This window comes from Chionomys nivalis, chromosome 1, assembly GCF_950005125.1.
Source record: "Chionomys nivalis chromosome 1, mChiNiv1.1, whole genome shotgun sequence".
NCBI lineage: Eukaryota > Metazoa > Chordata > Mammalia > Rodentia > Cricetidae > Chionomys > Chionomys nivalis.
Window position 1 is genome coordinate 29,301,278 of NC_080086.1, and position 15,495 is coordinate 29,316,772.

Here is a 15,495-nt window from a genome sequence, read left to right on the forward strand (position 1 = left end):
TAAACTACTACTCCACACATACTTTACTCAAGATAAACATACTTTACTCAACATAAAGCATTCCTTTTAAACCTATGGACTATTACAGAGACAACAGTAAGTGTTTTTAGGGCTAACAGTATAATTCAGGGAGAGAGAATGTGTTTAGCATGGCCAGGGCAGAAGAGCAGATCCCTAGCACACTTCCCAAGAAGAAAATTCCTAACAATGCCTAAGACAGAGCAAACCAGTCTTCCACACACATCACTAGCAATGTTACTTTTGAGTTCAAAGAATTAACCCTCTAGCTTACCAGTCTACAAAATTTCACCCAAAAATCAGTATAGCACATTTATAGATATCACTAAAATATATCTGCCATGTAGGCTGACATAAAAAGTCGGAAAGCTACTTGGAGGATGACAAAGCTAGGCATGGTATCGCATGTCTGTAATTTCAGCACCCCTGTCATCCCTGGACTAGAGAGGTGGGGGCAGGACAACCAGAGTTGAGGGCCAGCCTTGGCTACCTAACAAGTTCAAGGTCAGTTGCAATAACTCTCAGACACCATGAAAAACACACCACTGTCCACCTCTCTCAGCCAATATGAACATTAATACCAGACCTAGCTTACCAACTTAGCAGACTGTATTCACTATAACAAAATGATGAAACACACCATTTTTTAAAATTAAAAAAAAAACAAACTATATTTTCAAATTAAGTATTTATTTGGGTGTCTGTGTGGGTTTGTGCACATACCCACAGAGGCCAGAAGAGGGCATTGGAGTCCTTGGAGTGAGAGTCACAAGAGTCGCTGAATGCCACCCAAACTTGTATCCTCAACAGCAGTATCCTCCATCTCTTAAGCACTGACCCATCTCTCCAGCCACCTTTAACTATTTCAAAAACATAAACTGGCCGGGCGATGGTGGCGTACGCCTTTAATCCCAGCACTCGGGAGGCAGAGGCAGGTGGATCTCTGTGAGTTCGAGACCAGCCTGGTCTACAAGAGCTAGTTCCAGGACAGGCTCCAAAGCCACAGAGAAACCCTGTCTCGAAAAACAAAAAAAAACAAAACAAAACAAAAAAAACATAAACTGAACTCCTACATGGTTTCAAAGGGCCAAGGGACTAGGGCAGCCTTTTGTTTGAGTCTGTCCTAAGCTGTCTCAACTTGGATCAAATCAAAGAAAATCTGGATGACCATGTCCATAGTCCAGCTATCCGGGAGGTGGAAGCAGAAAGCGCTCATCATGAGCTCAGGTTTTGCCAGCCTGGGCAACACTGAGAAACCCAGGCTCAAAGCAAAGCAAAGCAGAGATGAGCTTATCAGGAAGTTCTGTATTCCCTGTCTATACAGATAACATCTACATCAAAGAGCTGTCTGTTTGGCAGTTAAGGAAGAAAGGAGCCCAGAGACTCCAATTTAATTCTGTTATTGTACTGGTTATGAGAACAGAAGATATATAAGCCACAGGAATGTAGTGAAACCTGATTTAATTTGTTAGGCAATATTTTGCCAGTAGTACAAGTCAAAAATCAGAAAAATACACACACAAGAGAAGACATTTGTACATTCAAAGTAGCTAGCTTAAGGGGATGACATTTGTTGGTAAACACAAACTCAAGAATTATAATAAAGAATGAACAAACAAAGTCTGTGAATGTGCTTGTATATAGAGTCTACACTGTTATGTACTGGCCAATGCTGGGTTCGTCACAAGAGAGCGAAGCCAATGTTAGCAGGTTAATGAGTTTCCTATACAAGAAATAATAAGACCAGGGTTACTCACGTGATATCCCTTCGCTGATAGCAGCCCTGAAGCAGGCAGGCAATCAGATCACTGATAAACTCCGAGTCATCTCTGTGAAGAGCTGCCTCTAACTCCTGAGAGAAGAGGGAGAGAGAAATAGATCAGACATCTGCTTAAATAAAGGACAGTCACAAACAATGCTGCCCTTCTTCCTATGTATACTTTCAGAAGGACAATGGGAGCTTCGCGTTCTAGTTTATTTCTTTTATTACTTTTTACTAGCCCCCATTCGCTTGTAGAAGAAATACACAAGGAAATTTCTTTTTTAAGAACGGATGCTAATTATATAATCAAGAACTTGACAGAAAGTGCGTGTGATGCGTGCTGTGGGTCGATGCTGAGCTGTTTTATCCAATTGCTTCTCCAACTTATTTTATGAGACAAGGTCTCTCATCAAACCAGGAGATTGGAAGACTTAACCTGGATCTCCACCTCCCCAGCACTAGGGTTGCAGGCACACAGTCCACATTTGACTTGTTTATATGTGGTTAGAGATTTGAGCTCTGGTTTTCATGCTTGCATTGCAAAGCACTTTACAGAATGAATCACCCTTGCTCATATTTTAATGACAATGAAGATTACAGAAACACCATACAACTGATTATAAATTAATCTTTACTTGACAGTCCTATTAGATAACCCACCAGCAACAGCTTTAAAAAACCTCTATGTTTTGAACAAAGTAGCACTGGAAGAATGTATGGCTCCACCTACAAGACTGATAAAAGTAGGTTACTGGAATAAAATAATCCTTACATCATCTGGAGAGAAATGAGGTAACGACTGTTAATAATTTAATCGTAGGTGAGGTGCATTTGCCTGCCCTGAAAGTTCAGGTAGAAGCTACAGAAGACAGATGATCTTCATACAGAACTTAGAAATTAAGAGATGAGTCAATGGGCAAAAAGTGGTATGGGAAAACATCAGTAAACTTATTTCTCTTCTCAACCCTCCAAAACAAGAATGTTTTCTGATGAAATATGCTCTAAGTCATTAATTTTTGTACAACCTAAATTTACAGATTCCCAAGCATCTGCTTACAACGACTAGTTTACAACTAGATCTAAAACTAAAAGGAAAAAAAAAAATCAAATGCACCTTATCTCAAAAGCAAGACATCTGATTTCAGATCGCAACACCAATTATATAGCTACGCGTACATAGATAGTCTATTTCTACTGTAGAAAATCAAGTTTTTATCAAATTGTACAAATTGTTCCATTTATTTTTTGGAAGTCTTTATTCTCAAAATGTAATGGGCTACTCGAGACTCTAAAATAACAAAAACCAAAACAAACCACCACCACCAACAACAACAACAAAAGGCTCACAGTTTAAACCTAGTCAAAATCCAGGAATGCTTAAGCTAGAAGGTAAATTACAGGTCACACATTTTAACTCTCCCGACAGATAGCTAGGCCTATTATAGCACATCTGCAATCTGCAATCTCAATACTTTAGCAGAATAGAACATTCCAAGGCCAATATGGGTTATAACAGCAATATTTTCAAAATAAACAAAAAACAAAAAAAAATCTAAAGGAATGACTTTCTAAGTCAGTAAATCAGTGATAGAGCCAAGGGGGGAGAAGGAAAAGAGTTACCCAATTACTCTTGGGCAAACAAAACTCCCTCTCCCTCATTAACATTCTTTATTTTAGAAAGGTTCAGTGGGGCTGGTGAGATAGTTAGAGGGTAAAGGCACCTGCTGTCCAAGTCTGGTGAACTGAATTTCATCTTTGAAGCCCATATGATGGTGTCTTCTCTCCATACCTACAGTCGTAATAATAACAATAATAATAATAATAATAATAATAATAATAATAATAATAATAATAATAATAAAGATGGAGGATCTCCTGCTCAGCACCTGTGTGTGGTAGGTCAATAAAGCCCTGGAGAGTCATTAACCCACACCAATCAGAAGCAAGGACAGAAAGTTTGCAGGGAGGAGACAAAACTCTGAAGGGCTATAAAGGACCACGCCCAGGGCAGCTCATCAGAAGCCGGTCTCCAGCAAGCTTCAGTGCACTACAAGAATCACACAGCAACAAGGGATTTTTCTAGTGAATGTTGAGTGTCTGGCACCCTGGGTGACTTGGCTAAGCACAACTGAGGCCGCGAGGCCTTGAGGCCTCTGTAGCTCTCAAGGAACACTGCTCCAGAGGAGCCTCTGCTGTGGAGTCAGCATTCACTGTCCTTTCCCCACCTGGTAGTTTGCTATGCACTAGACAACTTGTGCTACCCCTACCCAAAGTCCAAGTGAGTAAACTATGCCTCTAGATATAGTGGTATCACTTAGAGCTAGACTGTTAGATAGTTAACAGTCATTGGCTGTGAGCTGACTCCTTTTCCCTGAGGTACAATATTGTGAACAATAGTCTATGCATTCAAAAGAACAAACCTGACTGCCTGCCTCTCTGTAATAAGTTCAAGACACTTGTCTTTTACAACAAGTTTTCCTAGATGCCTTCTATTCTGTGATCCTGCCAAAATACCACAGCTACCTTAACACATTGTAACACACACTCTATGGGACTTACTATGTCTCCTTGTCTACCACATTGTCTCAAACATAACCGAATCAATCCCTGCTCCTCTGTGCTGGGGATGAAACCTAAGGCCTTCAAAATATAAACAAGCACTCACCACTGAAATATATATAACAACAGCCCTACTCAATCCCCTTTAATAACATAATTTTTAATTGATTCTTTGGAAACTTCATATCACGCACCCCAATCCCAGTCCCTCCATATCCTTCCAAAAGAACCCCCCGCCCACCACCACAAAAAAATATTACACTGGATGTTGTATAAAAGGAGAGAAAGTTAGCATTCCCCTTGACAAAGATGGAAGAGGCCCTTGCATGGGCCTAACAACATGCATACGGTTAAGGCATTGCCACCTACTTCGTGGCATCTAACCACTGGTTTTTGTTTTGTTTTGTTTTTTTAAGGAAAAAAATTACAGTAGGGTAAAAAAACAAACAGAACAAAAAAACAACTCTTTGTCTTTTTCCAACACCTCTTCACTCACTTGGACCTTGGTGGTAGGTAGTAAGAACCACAGACATCAATTCAGACCCTGCCTGCTGTAGGGCCAGAGACACAGACATGGCCCTCAGAAGCAGCCCAGCCTAGGTGACACCAGGGTCCTGGAGGCAGGATAGCCCTCGGTCACCAACATTGTTACAGGTTGGGGCTTAAACCCCAGGCATCCGTGTGGCCTTTGGTAGCAACATGGGTCATAGACATCAACACAGACCCTGCCTGAGGTACAGTTATGGACTCAGGAGCGGCCCTACACAGCAGCTGGGGCTACTTGGGCTCTTTTAAGACTTCTAGAAGGCCTTTTCCCAGAGAATTTTAGTTTAAGAGTTATTAAGGTTAGGTTCATCAGTGCACACACAGGAGGAAGAGATAGGCAAAGCCAGAGATACACACTGATACCGTCACCTCCAGAAATTTTAAAATAGTGCCTTTATCCCTCTCGTATAGGTAATGGTTGAGTCCCAGCAGTTTGTATCAATAAATGAACCAAAGACAAGACAGTGAAACATGCCTTTATCTCACTGTGTCGTGTAATGTACAGTAAGACTACTGTAGGAGAAAACAGCAACAACAAAAAGAATAGAAGCTGCCGAGTGGTGGTGGCGCACGCCTTTAATCCCAGTACTTGGGAGGCAGAGGCAGGCGAATCTCTGTGAGTTCGAGATCAGCCTAGTCTACAAGAGCTAGTTCCAGGACAGGCTCCAAAACCACAGAGAAATGATGGAAGAAGGTCACTGGTTAATTAATAAAGAAACTGCTTGGCCCTCATAGGTTAGAACACAGGTGGGTGGAGTAAACAGAACAGAATGCTGGGAGGAAGAGAGCTCAGAAATCATGCAGCTCTTCTCAGAGGCAGACATGATGAAGCAAGCCGCCAGGTCAGACATGCTGAATCTTTCCTGGTAAGACTGGTGCTACACAGATTATTAGAGATGGGTTGATCGGGATATGAGAATTAGCCAGTAAAGGCTAGAGCTAATGGGCCAAGCAGTGTTTATATGAATACAGTTTGTGTGTCGTTATTTTGGGGCATGAGCTAGCCAGGCAGCCGGGAGCTGGGTGGTGGGAACGCCAGCCCGCAGCTCCCACAACAGAGAAACCCTGTCTCGGAAAAAAATAATAATAATAAAAACCATTTTATTCCTGCTGAATTAAAGAATCAGCTTGGTTAACCTTTTCCACATTAGACACAGAAAATAAAAAAAGTTTTACAGATGTATTTCAGTGTGAATACACTTTGCACTACTAAAATGTGCACCCAAGCGGTTAGTAGCAAGGTATTACTGAACTGTAGTTAAAAGTAGTTTGGGGGTAGGGGGTGTTGAAGAGATGACTTGGCAGTTAAGAGCACTAACTGCTCTTCCAGAGGACCAGGATTCAATTCCCCACACTCATATGTCAGCTTACAACTATCTGTAACTCCAGGATCCAGCACCCTCACACAGATATACATACAGGCTGTATATATTATTAAAATAAAAATTTTTAAAAATGGTTAATGGGGAAATAATCATATTAATTGTCCAACTTTAAAATTTGTTGCCACAATTTAAAATATTTTTTTCTATTGGGAGTAAACTGAGTTGTCCACTGTAAAGGTGTCTAGGGACTAAATAGATGGCACAGTGGTTAAGAGCTGCTCTTCCAGAGAAACTGGGTTCAAACCTCAGAACCCACATGGCAGCTACAACCGTCTGTAGCTCCTGTTCCAAGGAATTCAACATCCTCATACAGACATACATGCAGACAAAACACCAATGCAATATAAAATACAAATTAATAAATTACACATATTAAAAGGACTGCTGTGATAAGATGGAGCAGCATGGTTCCTCAGGCATATTATGAATACTATACACCATCTTCCTTACAATGACAATCTGAGCAAACACTAAAGAGAGAAGACTATCATCTTCTTTAAAATTTACAAGTTTCTGAATAGAAACTGAAACTCTCTTTTAACTCACAGTCCACTATGTCCATGCTCTAATAAAGCTTCCTGCAAAGAACTACTTGGAAATCCAGGTTATTCAAAGCTTTATTATTCAAGGTTTCAACCTAGAGCTGTTGTAAGCTGTTTTAAGACTGAGGCAGCAAAAGAGCCTCCTAAAAAAATCTCCACCCCAACTTTTTTTTTTCTCACTTTCTCTTCTACTCTTTTACAACTCCCTTTCACTGTGTGCAATGAACTGTGAGCACCAAAATCTGACCTCTGCCAAGATGCTCAGGGCCAGAAGAGGAAAGGAAGGGAAAGAGCAGAAAAAGCAGCAGATCGGCAGAGAGAGGGGAACCTTGTTCCCAGCCGCTCCAAAGCTTCAGGGAGTAGGTGAAGAGAGTAACAGGATTTGCCGCTCTTGCAGCTGGCGTCACAGCTCATTAGTGAAAAGTCGGACCAATGCTCCCTCCACACACTTTCCCTGCTCTGGAGAACAAACCTTTCCACCAAGCAGTGGTTACTGGGGAAGAGCTCAGGCAGAGAATGGGACAGCCCACACTCCTGGGCAATGGAAGGGAACACAAAGAGGTGCTTAGCACATATCATAGAAAAGCATTCTTAATTGTTTATTTTTAACGTCCTAACTGCTTAAACAAACACACATTTGTGACTATAGATACTCTAATGACAGGATATTACTAGTTCATTTAGCATAACCTGTCATACTCTTAACCTTTCTTTTAAACAACACTGATATTTTCTCTTGTATGCTATGTTCCTGTTCTTTGTACAAATTTTCTTTAATCTTACTAAAAGAGGTAGCAGAGAGAAAATTTCTATTCCCAACTATGGATAAAGATCACAGATTTGCATAATGGCAATCAATCACATTAATGCTTTATGTTCGTTAGAGACAGAAAAGAAATAAACAAAAACACTTAAGGAATATATTGTTTGTTGCATTTGTTTAAAAGCTAAGATCCTTCTAATGTGCATAGGACTAAGAACAGTGTAGGATCTGAGTCAGATTTGCTTCTGTATGGGAACAGATCCACTTCTGCACAAAGGGAATGCACAGCAGGCAGCTTGAAGAGCTCTCCCAGCTGCTGTCCAAGAGAGAATGCCTGGAGTGTAAGCTCAGAATACTGGGAGAAAATAAAGCACACTGATCTCCAGAAGGCACCTCTGACTTTGACAGCTGATGCTTTCTCACTTGGTATAAATTAATTTAATCCCAAAGGCACGTGCCATGCCAATTTAGACTGTAAAGTATAAATAAGACAGAGTGCCTATAATGCTCGGGTACTGAAACCAGATATAAACACTTTTAGTTGGCCAAGCAGTTTATCCTGTGTGCTTCCAAAAGCTATAGGTCTGTTTGGCTGTAATAATTTTTTCTCAACTATTTTAGAATGGATCTAAAATAGCTCCTCCACTCCAGGTTGATGCAACTCTAATACCAATTTCACTGGAAAATATCAATTATATCAAAAAACAAACCTAGAGTGTGACTTTCTGTAAATGTGTGATACTCACAGTTGCAAAGGGAGGAGAAGGGAGGAGAGCAGGGAGGAGCAGATTACTGAAACTGCACGGAACTTCCTGAGGCCAGAAAGCTTCTTCTGGCCATGTTCTAAGATAGCCATGCAGAAAAGAAATCTGAAAAAACACGTTCCTAGCTAGCCAAACCCAGCTTCTGCTACCAGGCACTAGGATGGGTTGTCTAGATTCCACGACTGAGGTCAAGGGCATGTGCAGCAGCTGGGTTTCACCAAACACAGGCAGGATACACGAAACCAGCAGATAAAAATGGCAAAACCTGTCAACAGTTTTACTGTTAATTTTGTTTTTACTGTTGGTCTTTGCTGCTGGGAAGGTATTCTTAATTAGATATTTGCATAAAATTTAAAGTTAAAGCAGAAGACTATGAGAGAACTACTTCTGGAAGTTACTTCAAATGACAGCTCCAGGCTTCAGAAACGATCTGTGTTCTCTGTCCTCAACCAGGTCACTGCTGCATGACTTGGAAACTCTCTGGTAAGGAACCAAAGACTTGACTTTGGATAGCAGGGGGAGATGTGGATGGGTGGATGCTGAAAGGATGAGAGTGGAAGTGGGAACCATGAGATGAAAGGGAGACAACATCTCAGAAGCAAAGTCAACAGCATTTTACAATTAAGTGTAACAGTTAAAAAACTTAATTTTCTAAATAAATTGTAATCTTGATCAACAAATACTTTAAGGGCTAGAAGTGGTTTCATGGGTAAGAGTGCTTGCTATGCACTCTTTGATCCCTGCACTCATGTAAATGTGTCCCATTTGGCCACACAACTTGTAACCAGTGGGTTTTGGGGTGCGGGGTACATAAAGATTTTTGATGTTTGTTGGCTTCCAGAGTGTCTGGCTTAGAGAAAAAGATGAAGAGTGATGAAGGCATGCACGTGAAGGCCAAATATCCTCTTCTGGTCTCCAGGCACGAACACCTGCGCATGCGCCACACACACACACACACACACACACACACACACACAAATAAATAAATAAATTTAAAAAGACAAAGAAGGAGAACTCCCTACTACACGAAGGAGACAGGCAGTAAGTATTTTCAATTCTGAGGAAAAGATGAACACAGGCTCTTGGAAACTCTCACAAGTCAGCAAGTGAACCTCAAACAAGGCACTCAGTGAAAACTATATACAACATCTGAGAATGAAATGTTAAAGGTTTTTTTTTCAATTAGTAATAGCCTGTGCTTAAATACTTGATACTGACTAGTGCCTCTATGAAGCAAGTGGCAACAAATGATCCCCAAGCTAAATAAATGAAATAAACTAGCCATTGGGAAGCAGTCTTTCTAAAAGACTGATGAATGATTTAAGTCTCAGCCAAAGACTGAACTCCAAAGAAAAGAAGAAATAAGATGAAAAGAAAGCAGGTATGACTACACCCATGAGGAGGTAGTGAATGGCGCAGAATCTTAAGAAGTTGAGGACTACTGGAAAGAAAGTAACGAGATCATTACAACCATACTCATAAAAGGAAATATTGAAACCTAACCCCCTTCTTGATTCTCTTTACTTCCCAGCTGCCATGTGGTGCAGTTCCCAAATAGGTGTCCCTTATGTGATTTATCATGACACCATAAGCTCAAATAAGCAGGGTCAAATAACAATAGTTTTCAAACCATTGTTCAAAATAAGCCTTCTCCTTTTAAGTTAGGTTATCTTAGAATCTTGCTACAGAGATAGAACATTAAACTTAATTAACCCCTATAGTATGAATTCTCTTTGAAAAAGATCATCAGAATCCAAAGGGGATAGACTTCATGCTATCATTAGCACAAAATCTCAAGATAAAGAACTTGCTAGTGTTCATCCAACCTTGCCCTTGGGGAGAAACACTGATGATACTTTGTTGTGGGGGACAAATATTTCATCAGCTCAAGGAAAAATTATTCCCTCCAGACTGGGTTAGCTGGTGGATCCTGGTGTTAAGAACCTGGTGTGTGCTGTATGGCAGTTGTGGACATTAAGTTCAAGAAAGGTGACCTATAAAATTTTATTCTGACACTTGAGGCCTATGAACACTGCTACAACTTTCAACTTACAAAGCTGAGGGCTAGATTTTGTCATCTGAAATCAAGCATAGCAAGAGAAAACACTAGAATGAGAATTTGGAAGCAACTGGGGGGGGGGTACAAACAGGTATGATTTTGTAGGGAAATAGATACAGAAGGAAAAAGAAAAGGACACAAAAGGAGTTTCCCCAAGTCAGTATGAACACTTAATGAGCATCCAATGAAGGTACTAAAGTTTCTCCCAATTTTTTTTGGCTTCTCTCAGCCACACTCAATAAAGAAGAAAATGCCTTGAATCACACATTAAATGTACAAACACTAACAAAAGCTTGTAAACAAAGTCTCTAATTTTCATACCCAATACAACATCCAAGCAAAAGAGGCCTCCTCATAATCTTAATTATGCAATCCGGCAACCCCAGAACCCACAGAAGGAGAGAACCAACTCTCAAAAGTTGTTCTTTGACTTCCACATGTGTACATGGGATTTGTTTGTCCAGAGCCCCACACACCCAGCACAGCAATAAATATACAAACAAACAATGAAGTACCAAAACTGTAAGCCAAAATAGTCCTAAGAATGCTAACTATGTGGCAGTTCATCCTGGTGGTTTTTCAAAATTGCTGAGCAGACAGACCTCAAGTGATATTTACTAAAAGAATAAAAATAACAAAAACTTTATTAACTTTTAAAATTACATACATATCTCTCTCTACCTATCAATCATATGTGCCATGGTGTAAATGTCATGGCACAAGCATGGAAATGAGGCAACAACTTCTTTACCCGCTAGAGCCATTATATCCGCCTTTATTTATGAGACAGGGTCTCACTACTTAGCCCTGGCTAGCCTAGAACTCACTATGTAGAGCAGGTTGGCTTTGAACTCTTAACTAGCTTCTGCCTCCTGAGTGCTGGGATCACATCTGGAGTGGTACATCACCACACCAAACTTGTTTATCTCTTACTAAAGAGAAAATAAATTACATTCTAAGAGAAAATAAATTACATTCAAAGCATATCACAACCATCAACAGTAATGATCTGACTTCCTAATAAGAAAATTCTTCAGCCACAAATAGGACAACCACCACATAAGACTCCAGAACTATAATGGAAGGGGGTATGTACAGATTGTAAGAGCCTGACAGGCAGTGGTGGTACACACCCTCAACCCCACCACACAGGAGGCAAAGGCAGGTGATCTCTGTGAGTTCAAGGCAGAGCAAGTTCCAGGACGGTCAAAGATGCACAGAGAAACTATGTCTCGAAAACAAACAACAAAAAACATTGCTAAGAGCCTCCCACAAACAAACACTGTAAGAGACAAAAAAGGGGGTTGGAGGAGGCAGCACATGGCAGTGAGGGACCAAAGCAAAACAAGTGTCTTTGGAACATGGCAAAACTACTACAATTCATGAATGTGTGGTCACCTCCTCATGATCCCCACCCAATATAGGAGAAAGCAGTTTTCCTTAAGTAACTGACCACACTCCAGTGGGTAGCAGCACAAAGTAGATTTGGGGTGGGTTATAAATGCAAACTTTAAAAAGGACACGAGGGAGTAGGGAAGTGGGAAGTGAATTTGGAAGGAGTTAGGAGTAGGAGGGGTGGTAGCGAGTATGATCTAAATACATTGTGAAATTCCTAAAGAATTAATAAAAATATCAAGTGGGGTAGGGGACATGGTGGTACACATCTTTAACACCAGCACTTGAGAGGCCAGCCTGATCTACAGAGTGAGTTCCATTTCAAAAGACCAAGAAAGAAAGTAACTTTAGTGTCAGCACAGGGAGGCTGCAAGAAAATCTCTCTGAACTCAAGCTTCGCCTTGTTGCTTTTGCCTATAGCAAGTCCACTTTCTAATAGGCCCAATGCTGTCTTGAAGCATTCATAGAATTTGCTAGGAGTGGCATTTCCCTGGTAAGGAGTTCAATACATTCAGTGCAACGTGTCTCCCACTGTAGACTCTTGAATAAGAAGTAATCCTGAGCACAAAATTCTTAAGCAAGTTTATGTCTCCACAAACACTAGGATATCTCAGAAAGCACAGGAGAGTGTCAGTGCACTCACCTTTCAGAGTGTTGAAGGTGGAGAATATTTCACTTCGTTCAGTGCCTTGAGCACAATGAGTAAAAACTTTTTAGGTCATCACACCAAAAATTGTCTACTGTAAACAGTCCACGGCTAGGTCCTTAAGAGGGTCAAAAATTTGGGGCTGCAAAGATGGTTTGGGGGTTAAGAGCACTTACAGAAGGCCTGGGTTAGGGTCCCAGCACCCACAGAGCACCTAATAACCATCTGTAACTCCGGTTCCAGAGGACCTAACAACATTTCAGAAAAGGCACCAGGCGCATACATGATACATACATATGCATACATTCAAGTATATGCATTATCCATACACAAAGTTTTTTTGTTGTTGTTTTTTGTTTTTTTAAAAAAAAAGAGGACCAAGAAATTCAGGATTGTTCTTCGGGGACATACAACAGTAATAGCCCATTTTTGCATTTATTTATTATTTATGCATGTGGAGGTCAGAGGACAACTTTTGGGGGTTGGTTTTCTCTTTCTACCATTTAAATGCTGGGAGTGGAAGTCAGATTTTTATTTCTGCAGACAAAAGCCACCTGACAGCAGGACTAGTAATTTCTTGATTCTTACCCAGGCTCTCTGTGACTTGTGAGCAACTGTAGTGCATCACTGGTACTTGCCATTGCCCAGCACACCAAAGTTTCCAATGGCCACTTTGCTGTCACAATATTGGGCATAATGGTGCGGAAAGTTCTGAAGTATGACAAGTAGCCTATGGCCCTAGGCACAACAGTGAGACCAAGAGGCTAAAGCCTCAGCCCCACATCTACTCAGCCATGCATCTGCTCAGGAGTCTTTATGGCACTGGGGCCCAAGGGGCCGTAAATAAGGAGGAAATCAGTTTGGAGCAGAGGCACCAAGAAGCTTTCCTGGCAGAAGGTGCTTATGTTTTGTCAATCTCATATTCTGGTTTAATGCTTGTGATGGGAATTATTTCTCTAATTTTAGTCAGCTTACTTGCTACAGGGACCTTTAGAAAAATTATGCTAGATTTTTCCTATTTCGTGTGTGTTTAGATGTGTATTCACATGTGACAGGTGCGGGTATGCCACAGGGCAGTTTGTGGGGTCCAATTCTCTCCTTCTACCACACAGGTTCTAAGAACATTTGAACTCAGGTTATCTATCAGTCTTGGCTGCAAACACCTTTAGTCATTGAGTCATCTTGTTGGCCCATCCATAAGAAATTTCTCGATGCTACTTATTAACAATTCAGATTTGTAAGACTATTCATATTTTATAATAAGTTACATGTCTATTTGCTTAATAAATACATGTATTTGTCTGAATGAGTTTATGTGCACCAATGTGTGTTCAGGAGTCCTCAGAACTGGAAATTACATGTGGTTGTGAGTCACCATGTGAGTATTGGGAAGCAAACACAGGTCACCTGCAAAAGCAGTAAGAGCTCCTAAGAGCTGAACCTTCTTCTTCCAGGCAAGTTATTAGTCTTAACTGCCCTATATGCTTCCATAGCCAAAGATCTACAAATTTCTATTCTCTTTTGAGCAAGCATCTCACTATGTGAATCCTGCCTACCTCTGCCTCACAGATGCTAGAATTAAAGACATGTTTCAGCACATACACCTAAGCCAATCTTAACTGGACACTTAGTTTTAAAAGGGGGCTGACGAGATGCCTCAAAAGTGAAGAGCAGCCGGGCGATGGTGGCGCACGCCTTTAATCCCAGCACTCGGGAGGCAGAGGCAGGCAGATCTCTGTGAGTTCGAGACCAGCCTGGTCTACAGAGCTAGTTCCAGGACAGGCTCCAAAGCCACAGAGAAACCCTGTCTCGAAAAACAAAAACAAAACAACAACAACAAAAAAAAGTGAAGAGCATTTGCTTTTCTTGCAGAGGACCCAAAGCTGACTTTAGGGGCCACCTGCACAAAATGAGACAAACATCCTCCCAATTGATGATAAAGCTCTACCACTATGGTCTGGTCCCTTCTTGGTACACAGGAGAATGGTAGGAAGTTCCGGAAGTCAAACTACCTTTTTGTATAAATTGACTTATGCTAATGTCTCCAACTCTAAAACCTCTACTTTATGAATGAAGTTGCCTTTCCTTGCTCCTGCCAGAGACAGTTCATTGGCTTTTGAAGAAAGGAGACAGGGTCTCCCCTATGCTATCTAGCTGGTCTTGAGCCTTCTAGGAGATTCACCCACATCAGCTTCCTACATAGTTTAGACTACATCTAGTCATTCATTTACTTACTTATTTTAGCTTACACACATACCAGAAGAATAGTTACTTACATGCCTACAACTTGTGAGAAATTAATTCACCAACAGTGCTTCTGGTTTATCGTTTCTTTCACCCTTCACTCATTACCAAAGTTGCTTAGCTCAGTACTACTTCTACCTACCAATTCATTCCCACCCACCACACCATCTGTGTTTATGGGTATTTTGTCTGGATGTATATCTGTGTGTCACATGCACGCAGTATGAACACCCAAAGAGCTGAGGAGAGGGCTTTATAGTCCCGGAAACTAAAGTAACAGTTATGAGTTGCCATGTGTGCTGGGAATTGAACCAAGGTTCTCTGGAAGAACAAGCCAGTGCTCTTAACTGCTGAGCATCTCTCCAGGCCCTCATTCCTTTTTTCATTTGTAGTGAACATTTATTTATTTTTTTTTGCATTTTATGACTGCGTGTATCAGAGCTTATTTCACAATTTCACAATACACTATGGAGGTCAGAAGACAACATGCTGGATTCAGTTCTCTCCTTTTAACATGTGGGTTCCAGGGATCAAACTAAGATTGTCAGGCTTGACTTGAAGACCCCTTACCCATTAGTCCATTCACTGGCCCTCATTCATTCTTTACCTCTTCTCTTCAAATTCAGAAAAGAGTTTGGTATACTCTGATGGTCCCAAAGCTTGTGATATTTATTTGTTCACACTATGTAAAACCTAGAGTCTGTGAGGCTTCTTTCCTCATCTCAGACTCCTTCAAGGAAATGTAAGTTTGAGTAGATTCATGTATGCCTCAGTAACTGAAAAGTCTTTGAATAGAAGAGGAGCCAAGACCC

At 40.9% G+C, this 15,495-nt stretch overlaps 1 protein-coding gene and 1 non-coding gene across 5 annotated transcripts in view; one reads left to right on the forward strand and one right to left on the reverse strand.

The window, feature by feature from the left end:
• The window catches only part of LOC130880726 (chromatin remodeling regulator CECR2), a 123,980-nt gene that overhangs the window by 52,200 nt on the left and 56,285 nt on the right, over positions 1–15,495 (reverse strand). For all 4 annotated transcript variants that reach the window (XM_057779933.1, XM_057779925.1, XM_057779916.1 and 1 more), the window contains exon 2: positions 1,776–1,870. In XM_057779933.1, the coding sequence (XP_057635916.1) occupies positions 1,776–1,870 (95 nt within the window). The remainder of the gene's footprint in view (positions 1–1,775; positions 1,871–15,495) is intronic.
• LOC130889875 (U6atac minor spliceosomal RNA) lies at positions 4,605–4,734 on the forward strand. The gene has a single exon (XR_009058655.1). It is a non-coding gene; the product is annotated as a U6atac minor spliceosomal RNA (small nuclear RNA).